Below are 15,932 nucleotides of genomic sequence, written 5' to 3' on the forward strand. Positions count from 1 at the left end.
TTGTTTTTTTTTGTTATTTTTTGTTGTTATGATTTTAATTAAGTAATTTGTACTTTTTGGTTTTTTTGGTATAACTTTACATAAATTTAACCTAATTTTACTTATTTTCTTAATTGAACCAAATATTTTTATTTATTTTTTGTTCTTTGGTCAGTTGTAAATAATTATTTTATTTGAAATGTTTCAGTAATTTTTCAGTTGACAACTTTTTAATTCCCATTTATATCAATTTCTACTGCACATAATATAAGCGGGCACATGATATAAAGCGCACATGATATAAAGCCAAAAAAAATGTAATAAAATCTCTCAAGATCTCAGCAGAGGATGATTAAACAACTCCAAAAACAGCATTACCATCTTCACTTAAAAAATTTGCTGTACTCTTGGGTGAATATTTCGTTAATTAGTTGTTTTTAGATCAGAAGGGTGTTTAAAAAAATTATAATGATTTGTGATTTAATTTACAAGTTTATTAAAATCAGTTTTAATATAACCAGAAGTGCAATAAGCAGTAAGTACAGAATATACAAGGTCTACAATATGTACAATACCTATACAGATGAGTATTATGGACATAATTTACAGATTTTAAATACTATCAGCATGATATACATATAGGTGTACTATGAACATACTATACAGATGGAATATGTGAAAGTGTATGTACACTATAGGCAGAACTTCTATATATATAAGTATGGTGACTCATATTCAGAATTCCTGCTCTGCATTTAACCCATCCAAAGTGCACACACACAGCAGTGAACACACACACCGTGGGGTTCGGTGCCTTGCTCAAGGGCACCTCAGTCGTGGTATTGCTGACCCTCTTTAACCATTAGGCCACGACTTCCCCATAAAGGTTTTAGTCTTATTAGTGTATCTAAAGTTTTTTTATTTATCTATAAGACCCCTTAATCGCCTACGTCACTGTGACGTCACCGCTCTAGCTGGAGGCAAAACATAAGGAAGAACTCATAGCAGGCGCGCTGAAAGTTTGAGGTTTTGACTTTTAAAATGTCGTCTTGTTGTGTTTTTGGCTGCCAGAATAGAAGGAACAGCACTTTTGGTTCAAAACTAAAGTTTCACCGGATCCCGGCCGACATTTCATTCACAGAAATCAAGAAGACAATTGTGGTTGAATGCAATACAGCGTACAGACTAGACAGAGACGATCATAAATAATGCTCGTGTTTGCAGTGTACACTTCATATTAGGTAAAATAATCTATGCATATGTACTGGTGTGTTGGTTTTATCTAGTACAAATCAGCAAGTTTATGTTTTATAGGTGAAAAGTCGCCAACCTTCAGCACACTAGCTATCTTAAATGTTAAACAAACATACAGCGATAGATGTGTGTGCCATCCTTTGAATGGTCTCTTAAAATAATCCACATTGCTAATCATAGTTAGCCCAGCGATAGGTTACATTAGACAATAAGCCTTGACAAAATTCCCCAAACCACCCGAAAGTAATTCATATGTTGTCTAGGAAATATCCAAAACCTGGGTTAAAATGTTTCCAATGAGAACAAGATACAAGAACTACACCAGGCTTAGCTAAAAATAAATAAATAAATAAATTAGGCTAACGTTACTGTAATGTTATCCACTCGTCATTATATTTTGGTCAGATAACCAGTTTGGTCAGTGAACTGAGTGATCAACTGAATTAATTGATAAATGTATGCTTACTCCCACTTTTTTATTATTATTTTTTTTGTCATGGTCCCGCAGAGTCAGTGACTGTACATATTCGGACAGTTCCGAACCTTCTTCTGCATCCATGTTTAATAAATCCCTCCTAAAACGTGCTAGTTTACGCTTGTCTACATTGCGTCCGCGCCTCATTTTGCCTCCAGCTAAGCCCCGCCCACCCGGAGACGTTGCAATGTTTACAAACTTTTAAGGGGTCTATACTTGCCATTGATTACTTTGATGTCACGTCATGCTAGTTCCTCTTTGATAGCTAATACATTAGTGTTGCTGAGCTGGATAGTCTTCAAATAATAAGATGCAACGATAAATCATAAACGTTCAAAAGCTCTTTAAATAGGAATAAAGAAGCTTGAAATGGTTACCTGTTGTTTTTTGTGACTCTTTGAGCTCAGCTCAGCTCAGCTGTGATTGGACGGGCTGACGTCACGGGACTGACTAGAAAACGGGCGCGGTTTTTGAATCTTTTTAGGAAATACACTAAAAATAAGTAAAAGTTATTACATTAAAAAAAAAGCTTAATGTAGGCTTAATATGAAAGATTTATATACACTGGGGAAAAAGCAAAAAAAAGCTTATTGTAGGCTTAATATGAAAGACTTATGTACAATGAAATTTTTTTTAGTTTTTAGGTTAGTTTTGTTTATTTATTTTTGGTTAATTTAAATTGATTGCAACCACTTTCCTTAAAAAAATGTAAAAAATTCAATGAATAATTTTTCCATTGAAATATATATTAAATATTAGTAAATGTTTTTACTATTGTTTATGTTTTTTTTTTATTAGCTTTTTATTAGTTATAATAACCTATAGCCCTATACTCTATACAAACATATTTTCTCCAAAAACATTATTTAAAAGGGAAAAAAAGTAAGTAAAAGAAAAAAGTTGTTTCAAGTCTGTTCAGCATGATGCAGTCGTGTTTGAACTGGAAACCTGATATGATGGTGTTAAATCAAAAGGAATTGCTTAAATAAAGTGAACAGCATTAAAAAACAAAATTTTTCTTCAGTGAGCAGTGTTCTTTATCTTTCCTGTAATAACACGACTCTTAAAAAGAGAAAATAATTCTGTTGTACAGTAAAGTGATGGAACATTCTGTGAAATTATGACCCTGGTGTCTTTCAAGAGTGAGGATGGGGCATCTTCTGCATCCACCACAAACAGATTCTGTGTTTTAGCTAAAGATGTTTTTTTTAGAGATGTTCAGCTAAATACAGTATATCCTCAACATTTATATAGTGTCTCATAATGTTTTTGCTGTCCATCCTCAATCACTCACATGGAAATGTGTAATTATTAGGTCTGAAGACAAACTGTATGTCATTCCACTTCCAAATAATATTGAAAGAGACTAAAACTGATTATGGGGAAATACTTCTGCAGCTTTATACAGAGAAATAAATGCCAATTGTTGTTTTTCAGCTTTATTTCTCCATAAAATTTATAATGATATGTTATAATAATGCAGTGATATAATATTAATGCAGCTGTTTTTGGCCATGTAATATAGACTGTGTTAACTTGACTGCACACTTTATAATGCATTCGCTTTATTAATTTGTTTTATTACTTTCTGAAAACAATGTATGTCTAAGTAATGAAGTGAATTCCATGCATGAAGAAGTAAACTTAAAATTTACTCAAACATGTGACTTAAAATATACTACAACTTCAGGTTATTTAATAATGTACTTTGAAGGTATACTTTCAATGCATTGTTACAATGATCATTTTAAGCACACAGTTAAACAATATTCATAAAGTATAGTTAAGTAAAGTGCAAATAAATATAAAAAATAAACAGAACTTTCAATTCAAGTATATTTTTGTAAAATATATTTTTAGAAAATAAACTAAATTACAATTGTTTTAAAGTGTGTTAAAAGTTGTATTGTAGAAATCTGCATATAAAATTAGCATAATGCTAATATACTTTTTATATATTTAAAGATAGTTAATTTTTTGTTAGTATATTTGCAATGTACTATTAAAACAGGGGATATATTACAAATACAGTAAAGTATACTTTTTTCACTAGGGTGATGCTGCACTAAACTAGCTGTGAATATGAATGTTTTTATAATGATTTTAAATACACATCTTTAACAAGTTATTTGTGTGCTGTGACTACAGGAAGAAATTACAGTGAACCAATTGCAGTGCCAAAACACAGCAAATATATTTCCTCAAATTATTCATAAGACACTATATAAGTGAAGATAACAGCTAAAGACAACATTTCAGTCTAATCTGTTCAACCTGCATGTGTTTTGCAATTAACTGTTTATCCAGTAAAAACAGCTCATTTGATTATTTCTAGTATTATATTATTACATTATTTCATTGTGAATTGTTGTCATTGTACAGAAAGACCAAAACCCACAGTAACCATTAAACCTGCTCAACATGTGTTCAGAGGAGAGACAGTCACTCTCAGATGTGACATATATAGTGAAGGAGTCACTAGCTGGAGATACAGTTGGTATAAAGAAGGTTCAATCAGTGTTTTCAGTTATCGACAGGAACACACACTCAGGTCTGTTACTGAGTCTGACGCAGGTAAATACACCTGTGAAGGATTTAAAGGATCACGCTGGTCACAAATGAGTGATGCAGTTACACTGAGAGTATCAGGTGAGCTTCATCATCTCTTGATACACACACAAACACACGTTTAACATGTTATTAATGAATGATTTCTCTATTTCAGCCCAGAGCAGTTTTAAGTGTGTTTGAACTGGAAACCTGATATGATGGTGTTAAACATCAAAGGAATTGCTTAAATAAGTGAACACATTAAAAATCTTGTTGTTTCTCAGTGAGCAGTGTTTCTTGCTCCTTCCTGTACACCCACAAGACTTCCTAAAGGAAACACATATTCTAGCTCTTACTAAAGGGATGGGAACATTCCTGTGAAATTTATACCTGGTGTCTTTCAAGAGGTTGCAGATGGGCATCTTCTGCATCCACCACAAAACAGATTCTGTGGTTTTGCTAAAGTTTTTTTGTTAGAGATTTCGCTAAATACAGTAGACCTCAACATTTATAAATGTATCATAATGTTTTTGTGCGCGTCCATCCTCAATCACTCACAGGAAATGTGTAATTATAGTTCTAAGACACTGTATTCTTCCACTTCCAAATACTATGAAAGAGACTAACGATTATGGGGAATACTTCACTGCAAGCTTTATAGCAGGAACATGAAATGCCAAGTGTTGTTTGTTTTTCACAATCCCTTATCTTCTCCCATAAAATTGTATAATGATATGTTTATAATAATGCAGTGATATAATATTAATGCAGCTTGTTTGGCCATGTAATTACACTGCTGTTTTAACTTGAACTGCAACCTTTCCTAATGCTGCGGCTTCCGTCTTTATATTAATTTGTTTTAGCACTTTCATGAAAACAATGTATGTCTAAGTAATCGAAGTGAAATTGCCATGCATGAAGCAGTAAACTTAAAATTCTACACTCAAACAGGGTGACTTAAAATATACTACAACTTCAGTTTATTTAATACTGGAGTTCGAAAGGTATACTTTCAATGCATTGTTACAGCTGATCTCTTAAGCACACAGTTAAAACATTCTCACTCAGACAGTGATTAGTTAACTGTACAGTGCGCACATTAAGTATACTGAAAGTGAATAAACAGAACTTTCAATGTCAAGTATTGTTTGTAAAATTATATGTATGTAGAAATACACTTTACAATATTTATGGACACACTCGCCGTTTTAAAGTGTGCATGTTAAAGCACTTGATAGTCGCTAACAATATCTAAATAAAATTAGCATAATGCTAAATATCTACGTTTAGTATAGGTTAAAGATAGTATTCAAACGTTTTTGTGTTAGTGTTATCATAATTGCTATTTGTCATAGATACTCATTAAAACAGGGAGATAGATTGAGCAAATACAGTAAAGTATAACGTCTATTGTGTCTCACCTAGAGGATGCTGCACCCTCTAAACTTAGCTGTTGAATATGAATGGGTTTATAATGATTTTAAATACACACATCGTTTAACAGTTCTATTTGTGTGCTGTGACTACAGGTACAAATTAACAGTGAACCAAACTTGCAGTGCCAAAACTCAGCAAATATATCTGCCTCAAATTATTCATAAGACACTATATAAGTGAAGATAACAGCTAAAGACAACATTTCAGTCTAATTTGTTGTATTTAACATGCATGCGTTTTGCAATTAACTGTTTATCCAGTAAAAACAGCTCATTTAATTAATTTTATTATTACATTATTTAATTGTGAATTGTTGTCATTGTACAGAAAGACCAAAACCCACCAGTAACTCACCATTAAACCTGCTCAAACATGCGTTGTTCAGAGAGACAACAGTCACTCTCAGAGGTGACATCACTTATAGTGAACCCGCGAGGTCACTAGCTGAGCTACACAGCTGGTATAAAGACGGTTCAATCAGTTTGGTTTCAGGATCAACAGGAACACACACTCAGGTCTGTTACTGGAGGTCTGACGCAGGTGAGTACACCTGTAGAAGATCAGAGACAGAAGATCACGCTGGTCACAAATGAGTGATGCCAGTTACACTGAGAGTATCAGGGTGAGCTTCAATCATCTCTTCCATACAAACACAAACACACATTTAACATGTTATTAATGACTGATTTCTCTATTTCAGCTCCCAGAGCAGTTTTAAGTGTTTCTTAAGTGGTTAAAAAGTGATAAGATTTTTTTGTGCTTTACTCCTTTGAATCCATTGGCTAAAAACAGAATTCATATCCTGATCTCAAAATGAGGAAGATGATTTCAGTTTCTGCATTCATGATCATCAGACAAAATATTTTGTCAACCATTTTTATTTCTCATTTTCATTTTTTTGCTCTCTTTTAACCAAAATTGTCTTATGATCATCAAACGTAGCCCCCCTCTTTGTGTTTGAGTGTTCATCATTACCAAATGACACTCTAACAAAGTAGTCATGATGTATCTCTGCAACACTTCAGTTTAAATAAGCTTTCAGAACTAATACCAGTTTTTCTATTATTGTTAACCTTAAGATTGTGTTAGAAACCCGTCTAGGATGGTCTTTGCACATTTGTTGTCCTTGAACTCTTTCCAATACACACCGTGACAAGGATTGATCATCAAACTTGTTCCTGTAATTGCTGCTTGCAGCTTTATTTCTTACATTTTCTTAGAAATCAATATGCACTAATGATTTACCAGTGATCTTCTGCTGAAAACCCTTCATAACTCATGATCACACTAACTTTATATTGACAGATCTTGCTAAACCAACTCTGACTGTTGAGCCACAGAGTTCAGTGTTCACTGGAGACTCAGTTACTCTGAGATGTGCGCTGATTCAGTCACAGAATGGATGGGAGTTTCTCTGGAGTAAAGACTCAAACACTGAATCTATTGAAGCTGCAACTAAAACAATCAATCTTGTGAAAGTCTCTGACAGAGGAGAGTACAAGTGCAGAGCACGAAGAAGAGGATATTACACTGATTACAGTGAACCAGTAGTAGTGACTATATACAGCAAGTATCATAGTACACATTTTATTATTTGTATGTATTCAATTATTACATTATTTCATTGTGAATTGTTGTCATTGTACAGAAAGACCAAAACCCACAGTAACCATTAAACCTGCTCAACAGTGTGTTCAGAGGAGAGACAGTCACTCTCAGATGTGACGTACTTATAGTTGAAAGGAGTCACTAGCTGGAGATACAGCTGGTATAAAGACGGTTCAACCAGTGTTTTCAGTGATCAACAGGAACACCACACTCAGTTCTGTTACTGATTCTGACGCAGGTAAATACACCTGTAGAGGACTCAGAGACGAAGGAGCACGCTGGTCACAAATGAGTGATGCAGTTTTACACTGAGAGTATCAGGTGAGCTTTCATCATCTCTTTCATACACACACAAACACAAATTTAACATGTTATTAATGACTGATTTCTCTTTTAGTTTCAGATCCCAGAGCAGTTTTAAGTGTTTCTCCACAGAACTGGTTGACTGAAGGAGATCCAGGTGACTCTGATCCTGTGAGGTTCCACAGCTTCTCTACAGGGCTGGACATTCAGCTGGTTCACTTTAACTGTCTCACCAGGTACGTTATAATGTGCTTCATGTGGTAACATCTGATTAGCTGATTTTATTCAAGCCCAGAATACCATTTAATATACATTCTCTGGTTTAAACGATCATTCTGATCTGCTGTCAGACAGCAGCAGAGGAGCAGGAGGAAACTACACTGTCAGTTCTGCTGCTCTGAAGCACCACAGGAGTTTATTGCGTGCAGAGCAGAGAGAGAGAGAAACCAGTCTATAAAAACCACAGCACAGCAACACACAGCTGCTATGGGTCTCTGGTGAGTTCAAACACAACTTAATAAAGACAATTTCTATACTCAAATCTGAAACTCTGAAGCAGTAATTTACTCGTCTCAGGTGTTGTCCTGCCAGTCTCTCTCTGATCGTTCAGTCCCCAGCAGAACTCAACACTTCACATCTGCTCTCTCTCTCTCTCTGAGCTGTGAGGACCAGAGTCTAACTCTACTGGATGGAGAGTGAGAAGATACACAGACGGTGGACGGCTGGAAGATTGTTCATCATTACGTCGAGGATCACAAACAGGATCTAAATGTACAATCAGATCCACCAGCACATCAGACACTGGAGTGTACTGGTGTGAGTCTGAATCTGGAGAGAAACATCATCCTGTTAATATCACTGTACACTGTGAGTCTGTGTTCCTGTATTTAATAATTTCACAATCAGTTTACAATCAGTGCAGGAAGCTGGTTGATTAATCATCAGTGCAAAAAACACTCAATGACCAAAAATGTAATTATTTAAATAATTAAACTATTTATGTGATCAGTGCATGTTTGCTCTGTTTCTGTAGCTGGTGTGATTCTGGAGAGTCCTGTTCATCCTGTGACTGAAGGAGATCATCTGATTCTGCGCTGTTTATATCGACATACAACCCCAGCAAACCTCAAAGCTGATTTCTATAAAGATGGATCACTCATCCAGAATCAAACTACAGAGACGACCATCACCACTGTCTCAAAGTCAACAGAGGAGGGTTTCTACTACTGCAAACACCCAACGAGAGGAGAGTCACCCGAGATGTGTATCTGTGTGAGATATGAGTAAGAGCTATAAACACTATTGAAATATTTCTGTAGACTTTACAGCAATAATCTAAATGATAAAATATATCTCAGCTTCCACAGACTCAAGGTCTTATACACCCATGATAACTGGAGTGACTGCAGGACTGACTGTCACTTTTTTGATCATTGTCTTCTTGGTCCTGCTGTGGCGCTGCAGAAACAAAGGTTAGATTAATTTTCCATAACACACAACTCTGTTTCTAATGCTTGTGAGCTTCTATCCCACAACAGCCTAAGATAGTTTTCTGGTCTTAACTAGTCTCCTAACCTGGTAACGCTGTTATGTCGGCTGATTTTAGAAGGTTTCTGAGCAGTTTTCAGCTGCAATCTTCAAAATAAAGGTTCCAAACAGGGTTTTCACAGCGATGCCATAGAAGAAGCTGGTTTCTTAAAAGTTTTGATCTTCAATATTAAGGTTAAAGGTTGGGTTTTGGGTTTTCACAGCTACAATGTACTTATTGTGTTCATATTGTATTGCAAAACACTTTTGCTGCTACTGAGGTGGAATATGGGTAAGGTTAGGGACAAGTTTGGTGGTGTGGGTAGGTTTAAGGGTGGGTTCAGGTGTAAGGGATGGGTCAACAAATGTAATTACAGGTATTAATTACAGATGTAATTACATGCAGGTATTTTTAAAATATAAGTACAATGTAAAAACATGTATGTACACATAAGTACATTGTACCAAATGATTAATTAAAAAGTAGTGTAAATACTTTGTTTTTTTTTTGTTGTTTTTGTTTTTTGTTTTTTCGTATTAACGTTAATATTTTTTTTTTTTTTTTTTTTTTTTTTTTTTTGTATTCCTTTTTTTTCACTATGAAGAGCTTTTTGTGTATTGAAAAGGTTCTTTTGAAGTTAGAGGTTATTCCTGGATGCAGAGATGCCAATAAAGACATTTTATGTTTGTGTAGGTGGAAGATCTCAGTCTCCCTCTAGTGTCAGTCAACAGCAGAACAAGAGTCAGACATCAGAGCAGAACCAGAGTGAAGCGGGAGACAAGACACTGCTGTCCTGTCAGTCTTTACCCTTTACCCATAAATCAATACCCTACATCTTTACAAGCTGAGATAGAAGACACTTACGGGTAACTTTTAACTGACATAATGGATCTGACAATTAAATAATATTTCATTTTCTCTAAAGTATATATATATATATATGTATGTGTGTATGTGTGTGAGAGAGAGAGAGAGAGAGAGAGAGAGAGAGAGAGATTGGAAATTAATGTAATTAATTTATTACAGGAACTGCTCATATTTATGACTCTACCTATTATGAAACTGTTGATAATGACATAAGCACAGGTAAATAACATTTTAATTATGTCATAATGACAAGCACAGTAGTTTATTTCTAAAGAAATTGGAAATTAAATCCATCTTTATCACTGTGATATTTGCAGAGCAAATCAAGTTAAACCCAGTGTTTTTTCCTCATTGTAGACGGTTTAAGTGAGTTATCTGAACTCACCTATGCTGAGATTGAACTGAAATCTACAAAGAAACAGAAGAAAAAGAAAAAAAACAAAGGTAAACTGAAATGAAAGTCTCTGCTATTATGATTTTATGAACATAACAGTAGCAAAAATCACCACATCATTTTCCTAAATGTCAGTTTGTGTATGGAATTACATTTGCTTCTATAAAAATGAACGAAACTTTATAAAACTGAACGTAACTTTTTCAGAAACTATCAAAAATATGCCATTACAAAAGAAGAAAAACACAAAGAAAATGAAAAAAAAATGAACTCAGTCACACAAATTTAACAGGCTCTTCAAATATGCTTCATTCTTTGTTAAATGTTTTTCAAAGATTTGTTTTCGCTTAATCGTGGATCTGAATGCATTGCCACAGAGATTTCACTTACGCTTCGCAGTTTTTCGTTTGGTGTGTTGACACAAACCTCTCGTGGGGGCGGCTTAACAGTGATCTACTCTGATTGGATAGTGAGCTTTTGATGGACAGGTGCTCTCTGACCGGGAAGTACAGATGTCACTCAAGCCCCTTTCACACTGTACATTGGTCCCGGAAAATTGCCGGATAATTGCCGGATCGCCTTCTGTGTGAACGCAAACACGTCCCGGGATTGATTCCGGGATCGATTCCAGTTTGGGGACCTAGTAACATAGCCGGGTTCAGTCCCGGAACGAGCTCTGTGTGAACAAAAGCCAGAACCAATGCCGTAAAGGGTGTGTCGTAGTGATGACACGTCATCGTGCGACTCTTTTAACGGGTGTTTTGAAGGCAGATCAACATTCGCGACAAATAAGAAGAAATATATGCAAACTGTAATGAAGCAGAGATAAGTTAGCTCCTCACTATCCGCGCTGAAGCCGAGATCGTTCGCCAGCTCAAGTGAAAGTTAATGTGCCTATTGTTTTTGACTCATACATAACACGTCACATCCTGATGTCACGTGTCATCACGGGACCTTTATGGGTTGTGTGTGAACGCACGCACATATTCCGGGAAATCACTGGCATTGTGAAAGGGGCAAAATCTAGCGACCCGGGAACAATTGCCGGGACACATTAACTGTGTATTTTTCGGAATCGCAGTGTGAAAGGGGCTTCAGTGGTGCGCATATTGGAAAGCTCTCGCGGTGATTTGTATTACTAAATATGTAAATAATATTTGGCCTTCAATCGTCACAGTCTGTAAAGATGAGCTCTTGTCCTTCAAGGCAGCTTGAAGTAAGCTTGTGTTACTGAATGACAATAATAACCCCGCAACGAACTGCTGCACACTGTAACATGAATAAAACTTGTGTCGATGTTATTGATTACTTCAGTAACACAAGCTTACTTCAAGCTGCCTTGAAGGACAAGAGCACATCTTTACAGACTGTGACGATCGAAGGCCAAATATTATTTACATATTTAGTAATACAAGGCACGACGTATTGCATACAAATCACCGCGAGAGCTTTTTTTTCTTTTCTTTTTTTTATTAATGCAGAGAACAAAAACATAAAAAAGTATAAACATACATCACATAATATCAACCACAAAAAAAAACAAAAAGAATAAAATAGAACTAAAGGCAAATTCTAACAATCCTTAAAGCTTTCTTATTAGTAGATACTGAGATTACATTCAAATAGTTTTCCATTTCTTTTAGGAAAACAGAGAAGACAGGTTTACAGTTGGAGAATTTGCATTTGTGAATGTGAAATTTGTTTAGGGAAAAAAATTAAATTAATAACAAAACTGATATTTTCGTTTGTGGGGTCAGAGTCATAATAACCAAATATAATGTTTTTCATATGTACTGAGAAGCCTGGCAAAATCTTACTTGACAAACCCACCAACATCATCCCAAAGCTTCTGAGTGTAGTGACATGACCAAAATAAGTGTACAGTTTCTTCAGAACTCGAACAAAAAGAGCTTGTAAAATCAATGTCAGATTTAAAATCTTTGTATAAAGTTCTTTACAGGGTAGAACCTGTGTATGAGCTTAAAATAAAGTTCTTTCACTTTGTCTGTGAAAAGGAATTTTTGTGGTAGAGACCAGATTTAATCACCGCGAGAGCTTTCCAATATGCGCGGCGCCACTGAGTGGCGTCTGTACTTCCCGGTCAGAGAGCACCTGTCCATCAAAAGCTCACTATCCAATCAGAGTAGATCACTGTTAAGCCCGCCCCCACGAGAGGTTTGTGTCAAAACACACCAAACGAAACACTGTGCGAAGCGTAAGCGAAATCTGTGGCAATGCATTCTTGAATCCACGATTAGCGAAAACAAATCTTTGAAAACATTAATAAAGAATGAAGCATATTTTGAAGAGCGCTGTTAAAATTTGTGCGACTGATTGGTTCATTTTTTTCATTTTCATTGTGTTTTTCTTCTTTTGTAATGGCATAATTTTGATAGTTTCTGAAAAAGTTATGTTCAGTTTTATAAAGTTTCTTTCATTTTTATAGAAGCAAATGTAATTCCATATTTGTGGCAGTGAACGGTGAAATTGATCTGATATGAAAAGCTCATTGCATGCTGATTACAATTTATTTATTTTGAGATCATTTGATCATGTTATCATTTTAAAATAAAATAATTGTTCTCTCTTTTTGTTATGTTATGTTTTTAAAATAAAATATTGTTTTCCTTTTATTATTTAACATTGTTCTATGTTGTGCTAATGATATTAACTGTTGGCATCTTTTAGAGAATAAACCTGAGAGTTCTGAGAGCTTTTACTCTGAACTCACACTGCAAACAGATCGAGAGGTGAGTCAAACTAAAATCAACAATCACAGTACACACAAAAACTGCTTATACAAGACTCAAATATAATTGAAGAATAGAATAAATACTGTATATAAAAAATGAAAAAACGTGCATTTTGAATTAATTTGTATATATTTTAGGTGCTGGATCTAGTGAAGCGACTTATGCTCAGGTTAAATAAAAATGTCCAGAAGAGAAACGTTCAATCCCAGGATGCTGATGGGTTTCTGTTGAGAAGGATGTTGAAAATGAACCAGGATCATCAACGATCAATAAACCTTTGTGATATTGAGCACTTGATATAATAGATGTATCAGTATTTAATATTAGTGATTCAAACTATCATGTGCTTCAGAAAGTTTGCATTCTAATCTTTGATTATACATTGAAGAAAAAAAAGTAGTGCAGTGTGTTTTCTGATTGGTTAATACTAGCAAAGGCAGTAGATTATTAGTAGAACTGAGACAACTGAATATTATTTTCTTTTTTTTTTAAGATTTATTTATGGGCTATTTATGCCTTTATTGGAAAGGACAGTGTAGAGTAGACAGGAAAGTGTTTTTTGGTGATCGAGTGAGAGGGAGCAGGATCGGCAAAGGACCACGAGCCGGGACTCGAACCCGGGTCGCCGTCAGCGCAGTTGCGCTGTATATGTCGGCGCACTAAATGCAAGGCTATTGGCGCAGACCTGAATATTATTTTCTGACTGTTGTGTAAGTGAACAAGTTTCATTTTCCTGGAAATATTAAGGAATTTTAAAATTGTGATTATCAGGTCTGAAATGTTGTCTTTACATGTAAATGTATTTTTACATCTTTATTTTGAAAATATATATCTAGCTCAACTGTAAAACATTTTATTGAATAGAAAGCCATAGCTCTTTGAGTTTGCAGTCTCTTAAATGTAAAAATTTAATTTGCTTATCCAGCAAAAAAAAATTAAAAAAAATTGTAAAGCCATGGAAATACATTAATCAAAAAGTTATAGCTTGCTTGTTTGTCTTATTCTATTTATGTTTTCAGAAAAAAAGGGTTTGAGTGTATTAGAATACTGTTTTATATATAATTCCTTTCAAAAGTTTGGGGTCAGTAGGATTTTAATATATATATATATATTATATATATATATATATATATATAATAGATCTATATATAATATAATATATATATATATATATATATTATATTTATATATTATTGTTGTCGTTATTTTGCATTAAATTGATCAAATGTGAAACTTGTAATGTTTAAATAAAACAACGTCGAGAGGATCCTGAAAAAAATCAATCAAACTAAATAAAGTTTTATCAGGGTTTCCACAAGAAATATGAAGCAGCGCCGACTCTTTTGCAGAAATCTCCAATAACAAGAAATGTTTCTTATGTAGAAATTTTAGAATGCGACTATTCCGGGCATTACTTACAATAATTCTATGACCAGGATCATGTGAACACCGTAAGGACCTGAAAATTCAGCTTAAATTCAATTTATAAAATTTATTCAAAAAAACGGTTATTTAAACACCCTTGTCGTAATATTTCACCGTTTACTTATTTACTGTGTGGTTCCACCAATAATACCCGCCTTGGCGTGAGCAGGACCGAGAATGAAAAATAACAAAAATCACTACTGCCCCAAAGGTCTTGAATTGCGAGAAACCCATGCTATTTTGTTAATTTTATCTAAATATGATTTGTTAAGGGAATAAAACAATATCAAACATCCTGACTTTCTCAGTTTACTCGTATGTATTATATCCTTTCCAAATGTATGTTTTCATTAAGACAAGATGTAGTGGTTTTAGGCTGATAGGGTGCAGTGTTGACGTGTGAAGAGTTGGTCGTCATCAGCAACGACTCGACCCCGGTGGATGTTCTACTGATAAACAAACAGGCATCTCGACAAATGAACTCGGGCATTTAAACACCAATATTTAAACTCAAAAATGTAACTTCATCAAATTAACTTCGGTCCGTATTGTTATATTATTAGACATATCAGCATACCAACATATTTGTTCACGTTGGTTTTAAAACTCAATAAATATAGAAATAATAATAATCTACTCAGTATTGTCTCCTTCTTTTAAAATGTTTATTGGCACGTTATCATGCCAAGAAGGCCTGTGTTTAACAGCCCTGAAGAATCTCAAACAAAGAAGATTCTAAAAGGTTTTGGTTTATCCGGTGGCCTCCCTCTGGTGCCAATATTAGTGTTACTAGCCTTCATATTAAAACCATTGCTATACCCTCATGGCCACTTTATTATATACACCTTGCTGTAACCGGTTGGACCCCCTTTTGCCTTCAGAACTGCCTTCATTCTTTGTGGCATAAATTCCTCAAGGTGTTGGAAACATTCCTCAAGATTTTGGTCCATAGTGACATGATAGCATCACGCAGTCGCTGCAGATTTGTCGGCTTGCACACTTCATGCCGCGAATCTTCTGTTCCACCACGTCCCAAAGCTGCTCTGTTGGATTGAGATCTGAAAGTGACTGTGGAGGCCATTTGAGTAAAGTGAACTCATTGTCATGTTCAAAAAACAGTCTGAGATGATTTGAGCTTGAGTTGTGACATGGTGCATTATCCTGCTAGAAGTAGCCATCAGAAGATGGGTACGATGAAGTCATGAAGGGACAGACAGTGGTCAGCAACAATACTCAGGTAGAGCTGTGATGTTTAAAAAATGCCTCATTTGGTACTAAGGGGCCCAAAGTGTGCCCAAAAATATTCCCCACACCATTACACCACCACCAGCCTGAACCATTGAGACAAGAGGCTAGGAT

The 15,932-nt window shown here is 35.0% G+C and overlaps 2 protein-coding genes across 3 annotated transcripts in view; both read left to right on the top strand.

Moving 5' to 3' along the window:
• LOC109112509 (natural cytotoxicity triggering receptor 1-like) overlaps positions 1–7,371 on the top strand; it is a 33,467-nt gene extending 26,096 nt beyond the window's left edge. For both annotated transcript variants that reach the window (XM_042770787.1, XM_042770788.1), the window contains 2 exons: positions 4,091–4,357; positions 7,001–7,371. In XM_042770787.1, coding sequence (XP_042626721.1) covers positions 4,091–4,357; positions 7,001–7,371 — 638 coding nt within the window. The remainder of the gene's footprint in view (positions 1–4,090; positions 4,358–7,000) is intronic.
• Positions 1–13,925, top strand: part of LOC109100436 (immunoglobulin superfamily member 1-like) — a gene marked incomplete at its 5' end in the record, with an annotated part of 56,255 nt that extends 42,330 nt beyond the window's left edge. The window contains 2 exons of the mRNA XM_042770717.1: positions 13,084–13,145; positions 13,920–13,925. Coding sequence (XP_042626651.1) covers positions 13,084–13,145; positions 13,920–13,925 — 68 coding nt within the window. The remainder of the gene's footprint in view (positions 1–13,083; positions 13,146–13,919) is intronic.
• Positions 13,926–15,932: the final 2,007 nt, after the last annotated feature.

This window comes from Cyprinus carpio, chromosome A15 (assembly GCF_018340385.1).
Source record: "Cyprinus carpio isolate SPL01 chromosome A15, ASM1834038v1, whole genome shotgun sequence".
Lineage (NCBI taxonomy): Eukaryota > Metazoa > Chordata > Actinopteri > Cypriniformes > Cyprinidae > Cyprinus > Cyprinus carpio.